This window comes from Mustela nivalis (genome assembly GCF_964662115.1).
Source record: "Mustela nivalis genome assembly, chromosome: 4".
Classification (NCBI taxonomy): Eukaryota; Metazoa; Chordata; class Mammalia; order Carnivora; family Mustelidae; genus Mustela; species Mustela nivalis.
The window spans coordinates 27,678,696-27,697,796 of NC_139023.1; the positions used below are offsets into that span (position 1 = coordinate 27,678,696).

Genomic DNA, 19,101 nt, shown 5'->3' on the forward strand with positions numbered 1-19,101 from the left:
TAAGCTGATCATTTGATTCTCTGACAACCATATCATTACCTTTGGAATGTTTTTCAAATTCTTTTGGTGGCTTTTATTGAAATTTTATTTTAAAAAATTTTTAAATTTTACTTATTTTTTTATTGAAATTGAATTATCAACTTTCCTTCACAAAACTGGATGACTTGTGCATTAGAAGAGTTTAGAAGTAGGCTCAGTTGCATGCAGAAGGTAATAATGGGTTAATGGAATGCAGGAACTGTGGTTTAAATCCAATAGGTCTATATTTACTTCTCATGCTGAAGTCCAGATAGACGCAGAACAGGGCTGCCATGACATTTTCCAAACAAGGCCTCAGGGATATCAGTTCCTCTCTGGACGTTTCTACAGATCTGCCTTTCATTCTCTAGGTCTCCTCTCCCAAGATCACCTCACGGTTTGAGATGGCTAATTCACCTTTCGCTGTCCCATTTACATGTTAGACATCAGGAAAGAGGAAGACACTGGGCTTCCTTTCAGAATGCTTTCCACTTCCACTTACATCTCATTGACAAAAACTTAGTTGTGTGCTTACACCTAAGAGAGAGAGAGGCTGAATTTTTTCTATGGGATATATATAAAATAATGATGTAATATATATTGTATATAATATAAAATTATAGGGGCGCCTGGGTGGCTCAGTGGGTTAAGCCGCTGCCTTCAGCTCAGGTCATGATCTCAAGGTCCTGGGATCGAGTCCCACATCAGGCTCTCTGCTCAGCAGGGAACCTGCTTCCTCCTCTCTCTCTCTCCTTGCCTCTCTGCCTACTTGTGATCTCTCTCTGTCAAATAAATAAATAAAATCTTTAAAAATATATATATATAAAATTATATATATATAAAATTATATATATATAATACTATAATATACATTATACATGATACAATGTTAAAATCTAGCAGAAATACCTATCTTCTTCCTTTAGCAATAGAACCTCTGAACTTATATCCCATGTATGTGATACTTCCCCAGATAAGTCCGTTGTTTCTTGACACCATTATAAATGAATGAACTATCCTGCGCCCAGCATTATCTTTTTTATTTTTAAGGTGATATCTGAATGTCAACTATACTTTCAGGGGTCTCTCTTCTAGTTTTAGAGAATTTCCTTTCAACATATTCAGAGAAATAGTGACTCTTGCTAGATCACAGGTGAAAGGCAAGAACATTTTGCAAGGTGTTTTGACTTTGCTCAGAACTAGGATTTCTGCTAGATTTTAACTCTGGGCTGAGAGAAGGGGAAAAAAACATTCTTGGTTCTTTGAGTGCTTCCTAAGGCTACTGCAGTCCCTCAGAGGATGCAGCCCAGTTGAACACTGGGAATACTGGATCCCGGACGCAGTGCCTATCCTCTCAGAGAGTCTCCTGCCCCAAACAGTGCACTGGCACTGTGTTACACCCTGTTCCACACTCACTCCAGCATCAGGCATGGGGCAAGCCTGAAGAATGTCTGAGGTAAGTCTGTTACAATGGACAAACACTCCAAATTCCTGTCGGAGAAATGACACCGTCCACCTGTGCACAAGTCCCTAGACCCTCTCTTGTACTCAAGGAATTTGCTGTCATAATGATCTCCCCCTTCCTTGGCCCCCCATCATGCTTGGCCATCCCCTACCCTCTATGGATTGTCCCCTTCAGTGTGCAATGACTCAGATCTTGAAAGAACATCTAGCTGATGCTTGACCCTGTCTCTGCTTCCAGCCGACGTCGTATGCTTCTCTCTTTTACCGTAAAACTTTTCTCTAGGATTTTCCTTGAACCTGACACGGCTCCTCTTTCTTCACAGATCCTTTTTCTCTGTTCTTCCTTGAACCTGACACAGGTAAGTTTTGCTGCTCTCACTTCCCTGAAACCTCTTTCAAGGTCACTGATGAACCCTGCTTGGCTAATCTAATGATCAGCCCTGAGTCTAAGACTTAGTGGACTTCCAGATGAGCACCATTTTTCCTGAAACATTTCACTTGCCTTTCAGGACACTTGGCTTTCAGTCACTTCTCTGGACTTCCATCTCCCTTGGTTCCCCTCCTCATTGAATCTTTAAAGTCCAAAGTGCCCCATGGCCACAATATTCACTCCCTAATGGAGCTCACACATCCCATGGCACTTCATAAGCATCTGTATGCTGATAACTCCTAAATTTATGACTTCAGCCTCTCCTCTGAACTCCAGACTTGCATATCCAACTAGGCACTTGGTATCTATCTCCTTTGGTCACAGTACTTTAAGAAGAAATTCATATTTGGGGCTTCTTTCTGGGTCCTGGCCCAAACTCCTAAAACAATTGTAGTTTCCTATGTGATAAGCTATAGGAACATCTTTTATTATATTTGGTTTTTGTCACTGGCTCCTGAGACAGCTCCGGAGTGAAAAACATTTAAAAAGCATTTTCTTTTGGTATTCATAACAAGCTGCTCTTAACCATATCTGAGTTTATGTTGTTGTTGTTGTTTTTAAATATTTTATTTATTTGATAGGGACACAGTGAGAGAGGGAACACAAGCAGCAGGAGTAGGAGAGGGAGAAGCAGGCTTCCTGCCGAGCGGGGAGCCCGATGCGGGGCTCGATCCCAGGACCCCGGGATCATGACCTGAGCTGAAGGTGTACACCCAAGGACTGAGCCACCCAGGAACCCCATGAGTTTATGTTGCTGAAGTAACTTTTGGAAAGCCCCTAACCTTTGAGAAGAGTAGGAAGGCTGGAGGCTGAGTTCATCCCTAACACTCGATGATCTCATCAATGAGGCCTATGTAATGAATCCTTAGGAAAAGGATTTGGAAAGGGGTTTGGAAAGCTTCTGGCTTGGTAACCACAATGAGAGGCTGGGAGGGTGGTGTCCCCCAGAGAAGGCAGAGAAGCTCCCTGTCCCTTCCCTACTTCCTTGCCCTGTGCATGTCTTCCATGTGGCTAGTCCTGAGTTGTATTGTTTATAATAAATCCGTAATAAAAACTAAACCGTGGCCCTGGCTTCCATGAGCCATTGTAGCAAATGACAGAACACAGGGAGAGGGACACGGAGACCTCCCATTTATAACTCATTGGCTACAAGTACAGGTGATAACATGAGACTTGAACTGGCACCTGAAAAGTGTGAGTGTGGCGGGGAGCAGTCTCAGGACTGAGCCCCTAAACTATGGCTCCTGCGCTCTCCAGGCACTTAGTGTCAGAACTGAGTTGAATGGAGGACACCTAACTGGTATATTCCACAAAAGGAATTACTCTCGTGTGGAAGAACTTACACATTTGCGTTCAGAGTGGTGTTGTGCATAGAGAGAAGCTGCGGATTTTATTTTTACTGAGGACTTAATGAGTCCTGAGAACTCATGACTTTCTTTCTCTGACATTTTTTCTCCCCCAGGACCCTCTATGTCCAAAAATGGCATTGCTGTTGACCCAGTTCCTCAAGTGGAAAACTTTGGGTCATCTTGACTCTTCACCTCAAACCTGTTCTTTGCTCTGCCGGCGAATGCTGTCAGCCCAACTTTCAAGATACATCTTGAATGTGTCGGTAACACCTTACATCCGCTGCTAAACCAAACCACCATTTTTCACCTGAATTCCTACAGTTAACCAGTGTCTAATTCTACTCTTGCTCTCCTTACCCCAGTAGTCCATTTCCATGGAGTTGCCACGGTGGTCTTTTAAAAACAAAATCAGATTTTAAGAGAAACCCTTCCTTTTACGATATCATTTCCCCTTTTTTGAGCCTCATATTGGTTATTGTAAGGACCTATTGAGCCAGAGGCTTCCATCCAGGTTAAACAATAACCTTGTTGTTTAACCCTTAAACTGTCTCTGCTCCCCTTCCCCCAAGAGACTTACTCAAAAACAAGTCTGGAAACCAGCCCCAGGTAACAAAGCCCAAATACAAGGGTGGGTCAGGCCAGGTGGAGACATCCGATCAGTGGGGGGATGCATACTGTCTCCCTAGTTACCAAGGAGTATGGGCCCCGCCCTTTGGGCACCTTTTGGGAGCCAATTCTGACCCACGTGATAGGCTGGTTTAAATGTCTACTAGGGTAAATTGTAATTCAATTGGTCACTTATGTGTGACCTAACATGACTGTGCAGCTTTCTCCATGTGTTACAATTTCATTGGTCACCTGTGCGTGGCCAGGCCCAACCACATGGCCTTTGCCCTTAAAAGCTAGTCTGTAAAAGCAGAGAGGGGTTGCCCTCTCTTGTAAGAGGTGTGGCCCCGAACGTTCGGTTTGATTCTTGATGCTTGGCGCGAAATAAAGCTTTGCTTGACCTTCGCTTTGTATCAGTCTCACTCCTTTAATCACGGACCCATTATTGGGGAACCTAACAGTTATATACTGCCAACGTCAAGATTTTTCTACTCCTGTTTTCAAGGTGCTCTCCAACCTTATTTATGATCCTTGCCTTGAGATTCAACAGAATTTTCTCTTTTTTGGTTCAAACACATCCCATGTTTATTTTCACTCTAACCCTTACCTTATGCTGTGCCCCTACCACTTGGGTTGCATCTTTCAGTCCTGTTCAATTCTTATTCTGACCTTAGTCATTTATTCAGTTCTTAGGGTCTTCATGAACTTCTTCATCCCTATCCTTAGGGATGTTTTACTTATAATGACTCCCTCCCATCTCTGAGTACATATGTCCAGTATCTGATAGCATTAGAGATCCACTAGACTCAATCATTGATTGATGGAGGGAAGACTAAGCTGAATATTTGAAAACAGTTTACATTAAATATGAATAAATGCTTGGTTGATTTTGTTTCTGTTATACAGGTTTTCCTAAAAACTAAGATGATAAAGGTAAAAGATTTATTTTAGTTTCATTTTCATGAAGTTCACATTATATATACTATTTTTATTATTCAATTCTGTTCATTACTAACTAAAGGGGAAAAAAAGGAATCAGTTCCCTAAAGTTATATACATTTTAAGCTGACTAGAAAAACAACCTGATTGTTAATTTCTCTAGTTCTCTGTCCTACATATAGCAGAAAATATTTTTTGCTTATTTTGGCTGATACATCTTGCACTTTATGTCATATCCTTCATATCTTTCTTTTGTTTATTTTTATGTTTTTATTTAAATTCAATTTAGTTAACATATAGTGTATTATTAATTTCAGGGTAGAATTTAGTGACTTCTCATTTGCATATAACAGTGCGTGTAACTTCAAGTGCTCTTTTTTTTTTTTTTAAGATTTTATTTATTTATTTGAAAGAGAGCGAGATCACAAGTAGGCAGAGCGGCAGGCAGAGAGAGAGAGAGGAAGGGAAGCAGGCTCCCTGCTGAGCAGTGGGGCTCGATCCCAGGACCCTGAGACCATGACCTGAGCCGAAGGCAGCGGCTTAACCCACTGAGCCACCCAGGTGCCCCTTCAAGTGCTCTTCTGAATGCCCATCTCCCAATTACCTCATCCCTCCACACACCTCCCCTCCAGCAACCCTCAGTTTGTTTTCTGTAGTGAAGAGTCTTTTATGGTTTCCCTCCCTCTCTGTTTTTATCTTATTTTATTTTTCCTTCCCTTTCCTTATGTTCATCAGTTTTGTTTCTTAAATTCCACATATGAGTAAAATCATATGGCATTTGTCTATCTCTGATTGACTTGTTTCGCTTAGCATTAAACCCTCTAGTTCCATCTATGTCTTTGCAAATGACAAGATTTCATTTTTTTGATGGCTGAGTAATAATCCATTGTATACATACATAACACAACTTCTGTATCCATTTATTTGTTGTTGGACATCTGGGCTCTTTCCATAGAGTAGCTATTGTAGACATTGCTGCTATAAACATGGGGCACAGGTGCCCCTTCGAATCTCTATTTCTGTATCCTTTAGATAAATACCTAATAATACAGTTGCTGGGCTGTAGGGTAGTTCTATTTTTAACTTTTTGAGGAACCTCCATCCTGTTCTCCAGATGATTTTTGTTGTTGTCACTGTCAGCTTGATTGGGTCATATCCAGGATGTCAAGGAAAGCTGATCTAAATGTTCACAGTGCCTGTAGCAGTTAGGGTCCAACAGGAATAGAAACTACACAATGGGTTAAGTTTGATATAAAGAATGAATAAACTTTGATAAAAGAATGTCTATAAGGAAACCATATATGGTATTGTAGCGTTGAGGGGGGAGTATCCAAAGAAGGAGAAGCTGGGAAACCCTCCCCGCCAAAAGGCTTGTTCAGATCTTATTGGAGAAGGTATAGTTCAACTCAATGGATAGCAGAGAAGCTTGTTGGTTTGTTTTGGACGAGGCTGTTCTGCAGTCCCTCTGGAGTGCAGCTGATCAGAAGCCGGTGGGGTGGGCTTGCAGAGGGAATGGAGGCTAGGGCACAGGGGAGCTGCGCCATGCTCTGCAGAGAAGGGTGGCAGGTGTAAGGGCATGGGAGCTGTCGTCTACGGAGGAAGTGGTGGCTCAGGGCGCTGGAATGAGCAGGGGGCCCTGGGGCCAGTTTCCACGTTGAGAGCTCTCGCCAGAAGTTTAAAAGCAGGGCCTAACTGCAGGCGAGGCTGGAAGGTTGCTGACTCCAAAGTGCAGTAAGCAGCAGGAAACATCCGCCAAAATATCTTTCTCTCGGGTAATGTCTCTCCAGCGCCCTCTGCTGGGAGAATCTAAGGTGGTGCTCTCAAAGGAGATGCTTGAAAGAGCTGTCCTTTATTACACGGCACATATTGAAGGTGAATTGGAGCGGTGGCAGTAAGTTGATAATTGTCACAGTGTTTACTTAAGCATATGTATATTTCTCAAGGATAAGTGTATTGGGGGTATTTTGTGTGAATACTCTGGCAAAAAGAATCCACATCAGGATAATATATCGGTAATGGACAAATAAATATAATTATTTAAACAAATAAATATAATTAAATCACATTCTTCAAGTGGCTGGATGATAGTATTCAGATACCTTTTTAATACATTTATTTTAGAACTCTTTTCATATTTGAGGTGTATCACACAAATAGTAAATTGCACAAATCAAAAATGTGTATTTTTTTTTTTTACATGTGTACACACCAGTGAAACTACTACCTAGATCAAGATACAATTTTTCTACAACTTAGGTGGATACTTCACTCCCCTTCCCAGTTAAAATCCTCCTACCCTCATCAGAGGCAAGTACTAATCTGGCTTCTATTTCTTGTTCAGGAACTTTATGAAATTGGAACCATAAGTAAGGACTTCGTTGTGTCTGGCTTTTTTCACTTAAAATATGATGTCTTTGAGATGCACACATCTTGCTATACACAAACACATATATATGCATATAATGAACATACATGCAAACATATATATATATATATATATATATATATATATATATATTCATTATATGAAAAGACCACATTTATGTCTCCTGGACATTAAGGTTGTTTCTAATTTGGGGCTGTTATGAATAAAGCTGCTTTCAATGTGAGTTTCTGTGGACTATGCGCTCATCTCTTTTAGGTGTAAATACAAAACAGGACTTGCTTGGTCATGGTGCCATAGCCCTAGGTCATGTTTAGTTAGATACTGTCAAACATTTTTTGGAATTCTTTAAACCAATTTCCACTTCCACCAGTAAGAGAATTCTAGTTGCTCCACATAGTTGCCAACACTTGGTTTTGTCAGTCCTTTTTAGCTGTTCCTCTGAATACTATTTTTAAGAATTAAAACTAATTGGACCTGCACAATAATATTTATCAATCTTAGTATTTAATTATATTTCCCATGTTCCCTGTTGATAAACACACAAAAAACCCTCCTGTTTCTTCCAAACATTATCTAAAAATACAAAGTAGAAATAACAGCAATGGTCACTTTTGAAAATGTTCTCAATTTACCTATGCTTCTACATGATATACAATTTTTTACTGCAAAACATTAGTCATACTGTAGCAGTTTCCTAATTCAGAGAACATAGAAGATTCTTTCTGATTCCAAAGTAATTATTATGATTATAAATTTTCATTGTATAATATGGCAGGAGAAAATTCTGATTATGAGTTATATGACTCATTAGGTCCTAAAAGTAACTGGATTTTTTGGTAAACATTTAAATACATTCATACAGTAATCATATGGTACGGTGCTTAAGGATATAGGCCAGGAATCATACTAGGCAGTTGTAATTCTGACTCTGCTAGGATTTTGAATAAGAAAATCATGTCTTGGGCCGCCTGGGTGGCTCAGTTGGTTAAGCAGCTGCCTTAGGCTCAGGTCATGATCCCAGCGTCCTGGGATGGAGTCCCACATCGGGCTCCTTGCTCAGCAGGGAGCCTGCTTCTCCCTCTGCCTCTGCCTGCCACTCTGTCTGCCTGTGCTCGCTCTCTCCCCCTTTCTCTTTCTCTGATAAATAAAAAAGAAAGAAAGAAAGAAAGAAAGAAAATCATGTCTTTTTTCCTAATTTTAAAAATACTATCAATGATAACAATAGCTCTATGAGCAAGGGAGGTTACTTAACCTCTCTGTGCTGTAAAACGGGAATAAACAGTGTTATCGTGAATAATTAACTAACTGGTTAATACCTGAGACACTTTGAATAGTGCTTGGCACTTAACAAATGCTATTTAAACATTAGGTGTTTATTATTAATGTAGAGAAATTAAGTTGAAGAGTTGTATAAAGACTGTGTAGTTCCAAACAGCAATCAGCATACTTCTCAATCCCAGACAGACCCCCAATGCTTTGAACTTTATTTACTTATCCGTATCTTACTGGAAATCAGCAAAGTCAGCTTTAGGTCACGGCTCTCAACTACTCTCCTTAGTATAATCTACTTTAGGGAGCTGTCACGTAGGTAAAAATCGGCTTGCCTCAGGAAAACCTTATTGTCAACTATAAAATCTAAGAGAGGGACGTATCCTCTACATCGCTTTAGCCAACCCGAAGGGCGCTTTCTCCACTCCAGGCACGTTTCCGCAATACTCCCCCGCTTTCCCTCCCTATTCCCGAACCCCGAAGTGTTTTCACGGTTATTTCCGTCAGTGAGAATCCTCCTGCCACCTGAAAGCCTAGGTCAGTGCTACAGCTGGAGGATGGAGAGTCAATTATGGCTACTCTGACAAAATCCTGACACCCAAGTGGGTTTAAAGATACTCGTGGGGAAACCCCAGCATCCTCGGGAGTGGAGAACACAGGTTACAGCCCGCCCACCTTCCCAACCTTCCGCGCTCTCCGGGCGACGATCCCGCCCAAAGTCCCACAGCACGCCGGGAATTGTAGTTTCCGAAGGCTCGGTCCACCTCAGCGCACGCGTTCTGAGCTCCTTTCGCTCCCCGAAACACTCCCGGATAAGGAAGTGGGCAGGGATGCCACGCGTTCTGCGGGCCGTGGCTCCGGGCTTCTGGGAGTTGTAGTCGTCGGGGGCGGGCGCCGTCGGTAAGGAGACGTAGCTTTGCTTGGGGTCCGCTACCGCAGTTGGTTCCCGGCAGGAGCGGAGGGGTCAGTCTGTACTTCCATCAGCGCCTCACTGCCTCTGAGGCTGAGGAGGCGCTTTCCTCTCCCCGGGCGCTCCCACTCTGGCGCTGGGTGCTCCTTGCCCCGAGGTCCATTTCTCTGCCGAGTCCTCTGCCTCTCCGGTCCATCTCCAAAACCTGGGCTTAGCGGCGACTCGCCTTCCTAGTGACAGGGCCGCGACCTTCTCAAACCCGGTCCCTGCCCTGCGGGGACCTTCCTCATTGCGCCCTCTCCTACTGGTTTCCGCCGCTGCCCCTATTCTCCGCTTGGGCACCCGCTGCGCTCACGCTCCTTCCACTCATTTTTTTTCCTCCCCTTTCCTCTGCAGGGATGGAAGCTTCCTGGCGCCAGGTGGCCGGGGGCCGAGGCCGAGCCCGAGGACGGGCCACCGCGGCCCCTTCTTCAGGAAATGGAATCCATCTTCGCGGCGCCGGGGGAGGACGAGAGAAGGGCTCGGTGGGCGCTGCGGGACCTGGCCCCAGCCCCAGAGGAGCCGCGACCCCCGCGGCTGCAGGTAGCTCAGCCGGGCGCAGCCCCGCGGGAGCTGAAGCCCTGCAGACCTCCGTGGCGTGTGGTGCGCAGGGCTCCGGCCCTCAGTTTCACCTGGATGCCTACTAGGCACTTACTAGCCCCTGCCTCCCCGCCCTTACTCCCATTCGCGTCTCTCCTTCTCCCTGGAGACTTGGTTATGGCCCCCACTGCTCAGACCTTCAAGGAAGCTACTCAGTTTCGGCATTCTAGGCAGATTCCTAGCATACCTCTTTCCTCTTAATTTTAAAAACTATCGGTCAGCATTACTTCTTTCTCCGCTGTTCTTCTCTTTATTCTTTTTTTTGCCTGAATCCCTAGACCAGAAGTTGCACATTGTGGCCCCGGGGTTCTGATTTAGCCTATAGTTTGGTTTGGTTAACACCGAACCATCTGAATTGGTTGCCAACGGGTTTGGTTTGTTTTTCTTTTCTTTTAAAAAAAATCTCGCTAACAACTTATTTATTTATTTATTTATTTTTGTAAAATAGGATAGTGTGGCTTTACCTTTGTGCATGGCAAGAGCCAGTTGCAGAGAGTCCCTTTAGATTGGGTTTAGGCACTCCTACTTCACGTGGTCTCTCCTACCTGGGGGCCAGCTGTCATCTTCTCTCTTTGCAAGGTTGCCTGAGTTTAGTAACTTGAATCGTCTATGCCCCGTAAGCACTTGAGCTTGAGGGATTTTTCTCAACTTTGGTTCCTATTCACAAATGTCGTGTCCTTTTTCTTATGTATCTTCTGTGACCTCCTGTGGCATGTCATTATCCTTCATCGGCGGCTGTGTTTTAGTGGAGTGTGAGAATGCACAGGCAACTCTGAATTGTCTGTGCTCATGGAGGATTGCATGAGGCCAAGGGAACAATCCTAGAAAATCATTTTATTTTTATGTTTGGAATGTTTTTTTCATAATGTATTTTTTGAGGGGAGGAGCAAAGTTGAGCTTTGGAGTGCTTTTTCCCTAAGCTAATTTTTTAAGTTAGGTGGTATTCTCTTCGCTTGGAATTACTGGGTTTATTTTAATTCCAGTGCAGTAAGCATACAGTGTTCTGTTAGTTTCAGGTGTACATACTTCCTTATGTCACCTGGTACTCCTCACCACAAGTGCATTTCTTAATCCTCATCACCTGTGTCACCCATACCTCCCACCCACCTCTCCTCTGGTAGCACTTATGATTTATGATCCTGGTGGTGGTGAAATGTGCATGTTGGAGACCAAAAACAGTTTTGGTAAAGTCTCTTGGATTTTGTGGATGGTAGAAAAGCAAACATTTTTCACGTGGATAATTTGTCTATAAGAAATAATATATAAGGAAGCATGCTTTGTCATTTTTTCTTGAGATGATCTTATGTGGACACGTTGATAGGGTTATGGATGTTTTTATTACGTCTTCTAATTCAGCCTTTAAAGAAATGTATCCTTACGTGCTGTTTTCCACAACTAATGACATATATCATCTCTCTTACTGCACATCAAGTTTTGAGTCATAATCTTACAGTCATTATTTCTCTAATACTCAAAAGATTCCTATATAGGCACTGTGTACGTTTTCTTTCAGTTTTACTTGAAATACCGTATAACCGCCAACTAAATTGGCTGCAACAACAAAGGGAAAACATTTCATGAGGAAAATAAAAGATAAAACGTACTTAAGTACAAATGCACCACCAAGATTAAGAAAGCTTATCTTTAGTGGCTCATCAGTTTTAAGCATAAAGTGAATTTAAGTCAGCGATTTACTGTTTTAATTAGTGAATTTAAAATCCTCTCAATATGGGCATTAATAAATTCAGATCAATTCAGTATGTTTATGGCTCCTTTCTCAAAACTATGGTTGCTGTTCATAATCGTTTATTAATAGTTAGTACTTGAAGAAAATTCCCCTGGTTCTTGCCCTTAAGGACTTGGGAATATGCTGTGAAGTAAAGTTCTTTTTGTGTTGTTATTTAACAAGTAAAAAAAGTGAGAAGTACAGTCAGCTAAAGAGAATAGTAGAAGAACGTATCCGAAATTTATTTAACATTTTTTTGGGGGATGAAACTGCTGTAGAAACCACATTTTCCATATTGGCAGCATTTTGTGTGGATTATTGTTAAATATGTATGTTTTGTGACCACATTTTAATAAATGCAAAAAGTCCTTAAGCTTTCTAAGAGCCAATTATAAAGATAATGGGTATACAGTGAATCTTTGTGCAAAATCTGTGTTGGGCTGGGCCAGGCCAGGTTAGGCTGTAGTGTGGAAGAGGATTTTTGGAGAAAGCACCCAGTTTAACTGATTCTGAAGGGCTCCCAGTTGGCATGTTTCCCACCTCCTAAAAATCACTGTAATTGGTTTATTTTTAATCATCCCATTTAAATTTTTATTAACATCCTTATTTTGAGGCTGATTAACAGTTTTTTGATACTTCTTTCATACCTTTATAATTTTTTAATTGATTTGTTAATTATGGTTTCTAGAACGATTTGCTGCATTTAACAGGATATTTAACAAACATGAAAGTTTTCATTGTGGTAGTATTCTCTTTTGTTGTGTCGCTAGAAACTTGAAAATACCTTTTTTGTGCATTATAGTAAAATAGAATGCTCCAAGGAAGATTTTAAACTTATGCTTTTAAGAGATCATTTTGTAGAAACGAAACTAACTTCTTTTTCTTTTAAGCAGAGCTAATGTCTCAGAGGAAATTTGAGGAAATCAAGAAGGCCAATCAAGCTGCGGCCAAAAAACTTGTTGAAGAACACTTTAGCTCCTCCTCTGAAGAAGAAGGAGATGAAGATTTTGAAGGAAAACGGGGAAAAATAGTTGCTAATACGTTTACAAGTTACACTACTCAGACAGGTGCTGTATGGTCTTTTAAATTTTGACTTTTTTTAAAAGTTTTTATATAAATTCCAGTTTGTTAGCATACAGTATAATACTAGTTTCAGGTGTACAATGTAGTGATTCAGCACTTCCATACATCACCCAGTGCTCATCCCATCACCTATTTAATCCTCCCTACCTACCTCGTTACAGTAATCATCAGCTTGTTCTCTATATAGTTAAGAGTCTGTTTCTTGGTTTACCATTTACTCTCCCTGCCCCTTTGCTTGTTTTGTTTCTTAAATTCCATATATGAGTGAAATCATCTGGTATTTGCCTTCCTCTGACTGACTTATTTCACTTAGCATAATATACTATAGCTCCATCCACATTGTTGCAAAAGGCAAAATTTTGTTCTTTTTTTTTTAAGATTTTATTTATTTATTTGACAGACAGAGATCACAAGTAGGCAGAGAGAGAGAGAGAGAGGGAGGAAGCAGGCTTCCTGCTGAGCAGAGAGCCCGATGCAGGGCTCGATCCCAGGACCCTGAGATCATGACCTGAGCCGAAGGCAGCGGCTTAACCCACCGAGCCACCCAGGTGCCCTTCTGCCCATTTTTTAATTGGATTGTTTTTTGTGTGTTGAGTTTTGTAAGTTATTTGTATATTTTGGATATTAGCCCTTTATCAGGTGTGTCATTTGCAAATATCTTCTTCTATTCCAAAGATTGCCTTTTCATTTTGTTGCTGTGCAGAAGCTTTTTATTTTGATGAAGTCCCAATAGTTTGCTTTTGTTTCCCTTGCCTCAGGTGACATATCTAGTAAGAATTTGCTATGGGCAATGTCAAAGTTACTATGTTTTTCTTTTAAGATTTTAATGGTTTCCTGTCTCACATTTAGGTCTTTCATCCATTTTGAATTTAGTTTTGTGTATGGTGTGAGAAAGTGGTTCAGTTTCATTCTTTTACATATTCCTGTCCCATTTTTCCAACAGCATTTGTTGAAGAGATTGTCTTTTTCTCCTTGGGTGTTCTTTCCTGCTCTGTCAGAGATGAATTGATCATTAAGTTGGGGGTTCATTTCTGGGTTTTCTATCCTGTTCCCCTGATCTATGTGTCTGTTTTTGTGCTAGTACCGTACTATTTTGATTACCAGAACTTTGTAGTATAACTCAAAAGTCTGGAATTGTGATACCTCCAACTTTGCTTTTCTTTTTCAAGGTTGCTTTGGTTATTGGGGGACTTTTGTGGTTCCATACAAATTTTAGGATTGTATATTCTAGCTCTGTGGAAAATGCTGGTGATAAGTTGATAGGGATTGCATTAAATGTGTAGACTTCTTTGGGTAATAGGTATTTTACCAATATTTCCAATCCATGAGCGTGGATTGTTTTTTATTTCTCTATGTCATCTTTAATTTCTTTCCTTAGTATTTCGTAGTTTTCAGAGTACAGGTACAGGTCTTTCACCTCTTTGGTTAGGTTTTTACCTAGGTATCTGACTAGTTTTGGTCTAATTGTAAATGAAATTGATTACTTGATTTCTCTTTCTGCTGCTTCATTATTGGTATATAGAAATTCAGCAGATTTCTGCATATTGATTTTGTGTCCTGTGACTTTTCTAAATTCATGTATCAGTTCTGGAAATTTTTTGGTAGAGTCTTCTGGGTTTTCTCTATAGAGTATCAAGCCATCTACAAATACCGAAAGTCCAACTTCTTTCTTGCCAGTTTAAATGCCTTTTATTTCTATTTGTTGTCTGATTATTGTGGCTAGGCCTTCTAATACTGTGTTAAATAACAGTTGTAAGGGTGGACATCCCCATCTTTTTCCTGACCATAGGGAAAAGTTCTCAATTTTCCCTATTAAGGATGATACGAGTTGTAGGCTTTTCATATATGGCCTTTATCATGTTGAGATATGGTTCTTATCCTTTCTTTTATTAATCTAGTGTATCACATTGATTGATTTGTGAATACTGAACCACGCTTCCTGCCCAGGAATAAATCCCACTTGGTAATGGTGACTGATTCTTTTAATGTACTATTGGATTCGATTTGCTCATATTTTATTGAGAATTTTTGCATTGGTGTTCATCGGGGGTTTCACCTGTAGTTCTCTTTTTTAGTGGTATCTTTATCTGGTTTTGATACGAGGGTAATGTTGGCCTCATAGAATGAATTTGGAAATTTTTCTTCCTTTTCTATTTTCTGAAATCGTTTGAGAAGGATAGGTACTAACTCTTCTCTAAAATGTTTGGTAAAATTTGCCTGTGAAGCCATCTGGCCCTGGACTTTTATTGGGAGAATTTTTATTCCTGATTTAATTTCTTTGCTGGTTATCTGTCCCAAGTTTTCTATTTCTTCCCGTTTCAGTTTTGGTAGTTTATATGTTTCTAGGACTTTATCCATTCTTCCAGATTGTGCTATTTGTTGGGATGTAATTTTTCATAATATTCTTTTATAATTCCTTGTATTTCTGTGGTGTTGTTTGTTATCTCTCTTGTTTGTGATTTTATTTATTTATTATGAATCCATTTGTTTATTGTGATTAAGTCCTTTCTTCTTTCTGATAAGTAGCTAGAAGTTTATCAATTTTATTAATTTTTTCAAAGACCCAGCTCCTTGTGTCATTGATAGATTTTTTCTATATCATTTATATATTTCTGCTCTAATCTCTTCTATTTCCTTCCTTCTGCTGGCTTTAGGCTTAATATGCTGTTTATCTAGCTCCTTTAGGTTGTTTATTTGAGATTTTTCTTGCTTCTTGAGGTAGGCCTGTGTTATATACTTCCCTCTTGGGACCACTTTTGCTGCATCCCAAAGGTTTTGGACTGTTGAATTTTCATTTGTTTCCATGTGTTTTTTTAAATTTGTTGATTTCCTGGTTGACTCATTTATTCTTTAGTAGGATGTTCTTTAACCTCTATGTATTTGTGCTCTTTCCAGATTTTTTCTTGTGTTTAACTTCAAGTTTCTTATTGTGGTCAGAAAATATGCATGGTATGATCTCAGTCTTTTTGTACTTTTTGAGCCTTGATTTGTGTCCTAGTGTATGATCTATTCTGGAGAATGTCCCATGAGCACTTGAAAAGAATGTGTATTCTGTTTTAGGATGGAATGTTCTGAATATATCTGTTAAATCCATGTGTTCCAGTGTGTCATTCAAAGCCATTGTGTCGTTGTTGTTCTTCTGTTAGATGATCTGTCCATTGATATAAGTGGGGTCCCCTACTATTACTATATTATTATCAATTAGTTCCTTTATGTTTGTTATTATTTTGTATATTTGGGTGCTGCCATGTTGGGTGCATAAATATTTACAATTATTAGGTCTTCTTGTTGGATTGTCCCCTTTATTATGATATATCTTTCTTCATGTTTTGATAGTCTTTGGTTTAAAGTCTAGTTTTTCCAACATAAGTATTGCTACCCTGGCTTCCTTTTAATGTCCATTTGCATGATAAATGGCTCTCCATTACCTCGCTTTCAATCTGTAGGTGTCGTGAGTTCTAAAATGAGTCTCTTTTAGGCAGAGTATAGTTAGGTCTTGTTTTTCTATCCATTCTGACATGCTTTATCTTTTGATTGGTGTGTTTAGTCCATTTACATTCAGAATAATGATGGATATACATGTATTTAGTGCTGTTTTAATACTTGTTTTGTCATTGTTTCTGGAGATTTTCTCTCATCCTTTCTCATCTTTGTCACTTTTGGTCGTTTCACTGGAAGAGTCCCCTTTACTATTTCTTGCAGGGCAGGTTTTGTGGTCCCAAAGTTTAGTTTTTGTTTGTCTGGGAAACTCTATCTCTCTTTCTATTGTGACTGATAGACTTGCTGGATAGAGTATTCTTGGCTGCAGATTTTTCCTATTTAGCACTTCGAGTATATCATGCCACTCCCTTCTAGCTTGCCAAGTTTCGGTTGAGAGATCTGTAGTTAGCCTTATGGGTTTTCCCTTGTAAGTTAAGGACTTCTTTTGTTTTACTTTTTTTAAGATTTTTTTCTTTATCTCTGTATTTTGCATATTTAATTGCAATATGTATTGGCATTGACCTGTCTTTTTTTTAATTTTGATGGGAGTTCTCTGTGTCTCCTTGTTCCGGATTTCTATTTCCTTACCCAGGTTAGGGAAGTTTTTAGGTATGATTTCCACAAATAAGTTTTCTGTCCCCTTTTCTCTCTTTTCCTTCTTCCGGGACTCCTAGAAGACAAATGTGATGACGTTTGATGGAGTCATTGAATTCTCTAAGTCTAGTCTTATATTTTATAATTCTTCCTCTTGTTCAGTTTCACTGTTTTCCGTTATTTTATCTTCTGTGTCACTTATTTGTTCCTCTGCTTCTTCGAGCCTTGCGTTCATTGCATCAATCCTGTTTCATCTCTGATTCTTCTTTAACTCTTTTATCTCTGCTGTAAGGGTCTCCCTGATGTCTTCCATTCTTTTCTCAAGCCCAGTGGTATCCTTATGATTGTTGCTTTAAATTCTCCATCAAGTGTAGTACTTAAATTTATTTCACTTAGGTCCCTGGCTGCAACTTTATCTTGTTCTTTAATTTGGGATTAATTCCTCTGTCTTGGCATTTTGTCTAAGTCTCTGCTTTCTTCTCTGTTAGAAAAGTCCATTATGTTTCCTTCTGAGAATAATGGCTTTATGAAGAAGAAGTCAGATAGTGATGTGTTCTGGGCCTGGTGCTTCAGGCAGTATGTCTGGTGCGAGCTACATGTGCTCTGCTGTTGTGTCTGGGCTGCTGTCTCCTTCTGGCCAGTCCTATGCAGAAACTTTCCTTGCATGCAGTGGGCAGTGTATGGTCCTTGGCCTGAGTGTGGCAAGTTTGAAGTAGGTGTATTCTGGTTTGCTATTTTCAGTGAGATCTGCTACTATTCCATGAGAACTGAAGCCCTGTAGAACTCTTTGGTCAGGAGATGTGGTGTGGGCAGGGGTTCCTGCTGGTCCTCTGGGGAAGAGGCCTGCTGTGCTGGGACTGAGGCAGGCTGGGCTGAGAAGGGAGTTCCACCAGAGTGCAGGCATGTGGGATGTGGTGTAAGCAGGTTAGGGAGCCAGTGTCGGCCTTGTGCTGCTTACCACAGGTGGCTGTGTTTATACCGAGGGGCGTGACAGGGAAATGGCACCAGCTGGTCCCTTTAACCCCAGAGAGGCATCTCCAGTGAACACCACCTCTCAGGGAGCACTCTAATAAGAAGGAAGAGGAAATAATTTCCGCTTGTGTGCCCCAGGCACTCTTCAGACCATTGATTTCCATGCTGGCTGCCCAAGGGTTGTTTGCCTGCCTTCTCTACAGGAACAGTGCGGTGCCCTCAGGGCTCTATCCCAGCTAGGCCTACTGTTCTTTAAAACTCCAGCCTTTATGCTCCACTGGTTGCAGGAACTCAGGAAAATCAGCCTTTCTTGTTTTTCCAGCCAGTGGCTTTGGGGAAATGTTCTTATGCGCTCCCCTGGGTGTTTTCTCTCTCTCTCTCTCTCTCTCCTTTCTCCGCGACCATGGCTCCCTTTGTAACGTGGGACGTGGGACGGGATCCGTTTCTCCCCTAAGCCACGTCTTTGTCCTTTTAGCTTCTTTGTTGTGGCTCCTTCTCTCCCTTTACTTGTCGAGCTTATTCTGTCAGTCTTCAGGTTGATTTCTGGGGTATTTAAAATGACTGTTTGAAGGAAGAGATGAGTCTATAGTACTCCTACTCTGCTGCCATGTTAGCTTACCTCTAAATTTTGGCTCTTTTGACATCAATGACAATATAACCCTGATTTTTAAAAAACACTTGTAGTCTATATGGAATAGTTTTTGCATCTTAAGAATGAGCATTTTTATATTACATAGTTGAAATTTTGTGCATTTTACAATTTGAGTTATATTTTGTAGAACACTAATCTTTCCAGAGAGCAAATAAAATGGCAGTGTCCCTTATAGCCTTAGAAATTCTGATTGTGTAATTGGCAAGTCATTAGAATCTGGGAGGGGGATGCCAGAGCTCCCTGAAATGTGTGGGGTCACGTTGTCCATGGTTATGACTTGGTTGAGCTTGACAACTTTGAAGACCCTCTTAAGTCTATTCTTTTTTGTTTGTTTGTTTTTTAGCACATATTAAATGTGTTTTGGATTCAGTTTCATTTCTTAAGTTTCTCCCTTTATGTTGTATCTTACAACTTCTGATTTAATTTTTTTTTTTTTTTTTAACAAAGTCTTCTCTGGTTTGATGTGTGCAGTATCATTAAATGTTGTTTATATCTGGGTTACTCTTAATACCATACTTAATACCAATTGTTTACAAGTGAGAGGGTCAAATTGATGTTGCTATGAAGGGTTTGGTACTAAGTAT

At 40.5% G+C, this 19,101-nt stretch overlaps 1 protein-coding gene across 10 annotated transcripts in view; it reads left to right on the forward strand.

Annotated features, from left to right (window-relative positions):
• Nucleotides 1-8,946: 8,946 nt before the first annotated feature.
• NFXL1 (nuclear transcription factor, X-box binding like 1) overlaps nucleotides 8,947-19,101 on the forward strand; it is a 76,133-nt gene continuing 65,978 nt past the window's right edge. For 2 of the 10 annotated variants that reach the window (XR_014311078.1, XM_082728366.1), the window contains exons 1-3: nucleotides 9,351-9,424; nucleotides 9,768-9,953; nucleotides 12,627-12,803. Coding sequence is in view for 6 of the 10 variants with exons in the window: in XM_082728366.1 (XP_082584492.1) it covers nucleotides 9,770-9,953; nucleotides 12,627-12,803 (361 nt within the window). In the remaining 4 variants the exon portion in view is untranslated. Of the gene's footprint in view, nucleotides 9,529-9,767; nucleotides 9,954-12,626; nucleotides 12,804-19,101 lie in introns of all 10 variants that reach the window. The other 8 variants (XR_014311079.1, XM_082728368.1, XR_014311080.1 and 5 more) reach the window with 6 other exon arrangements.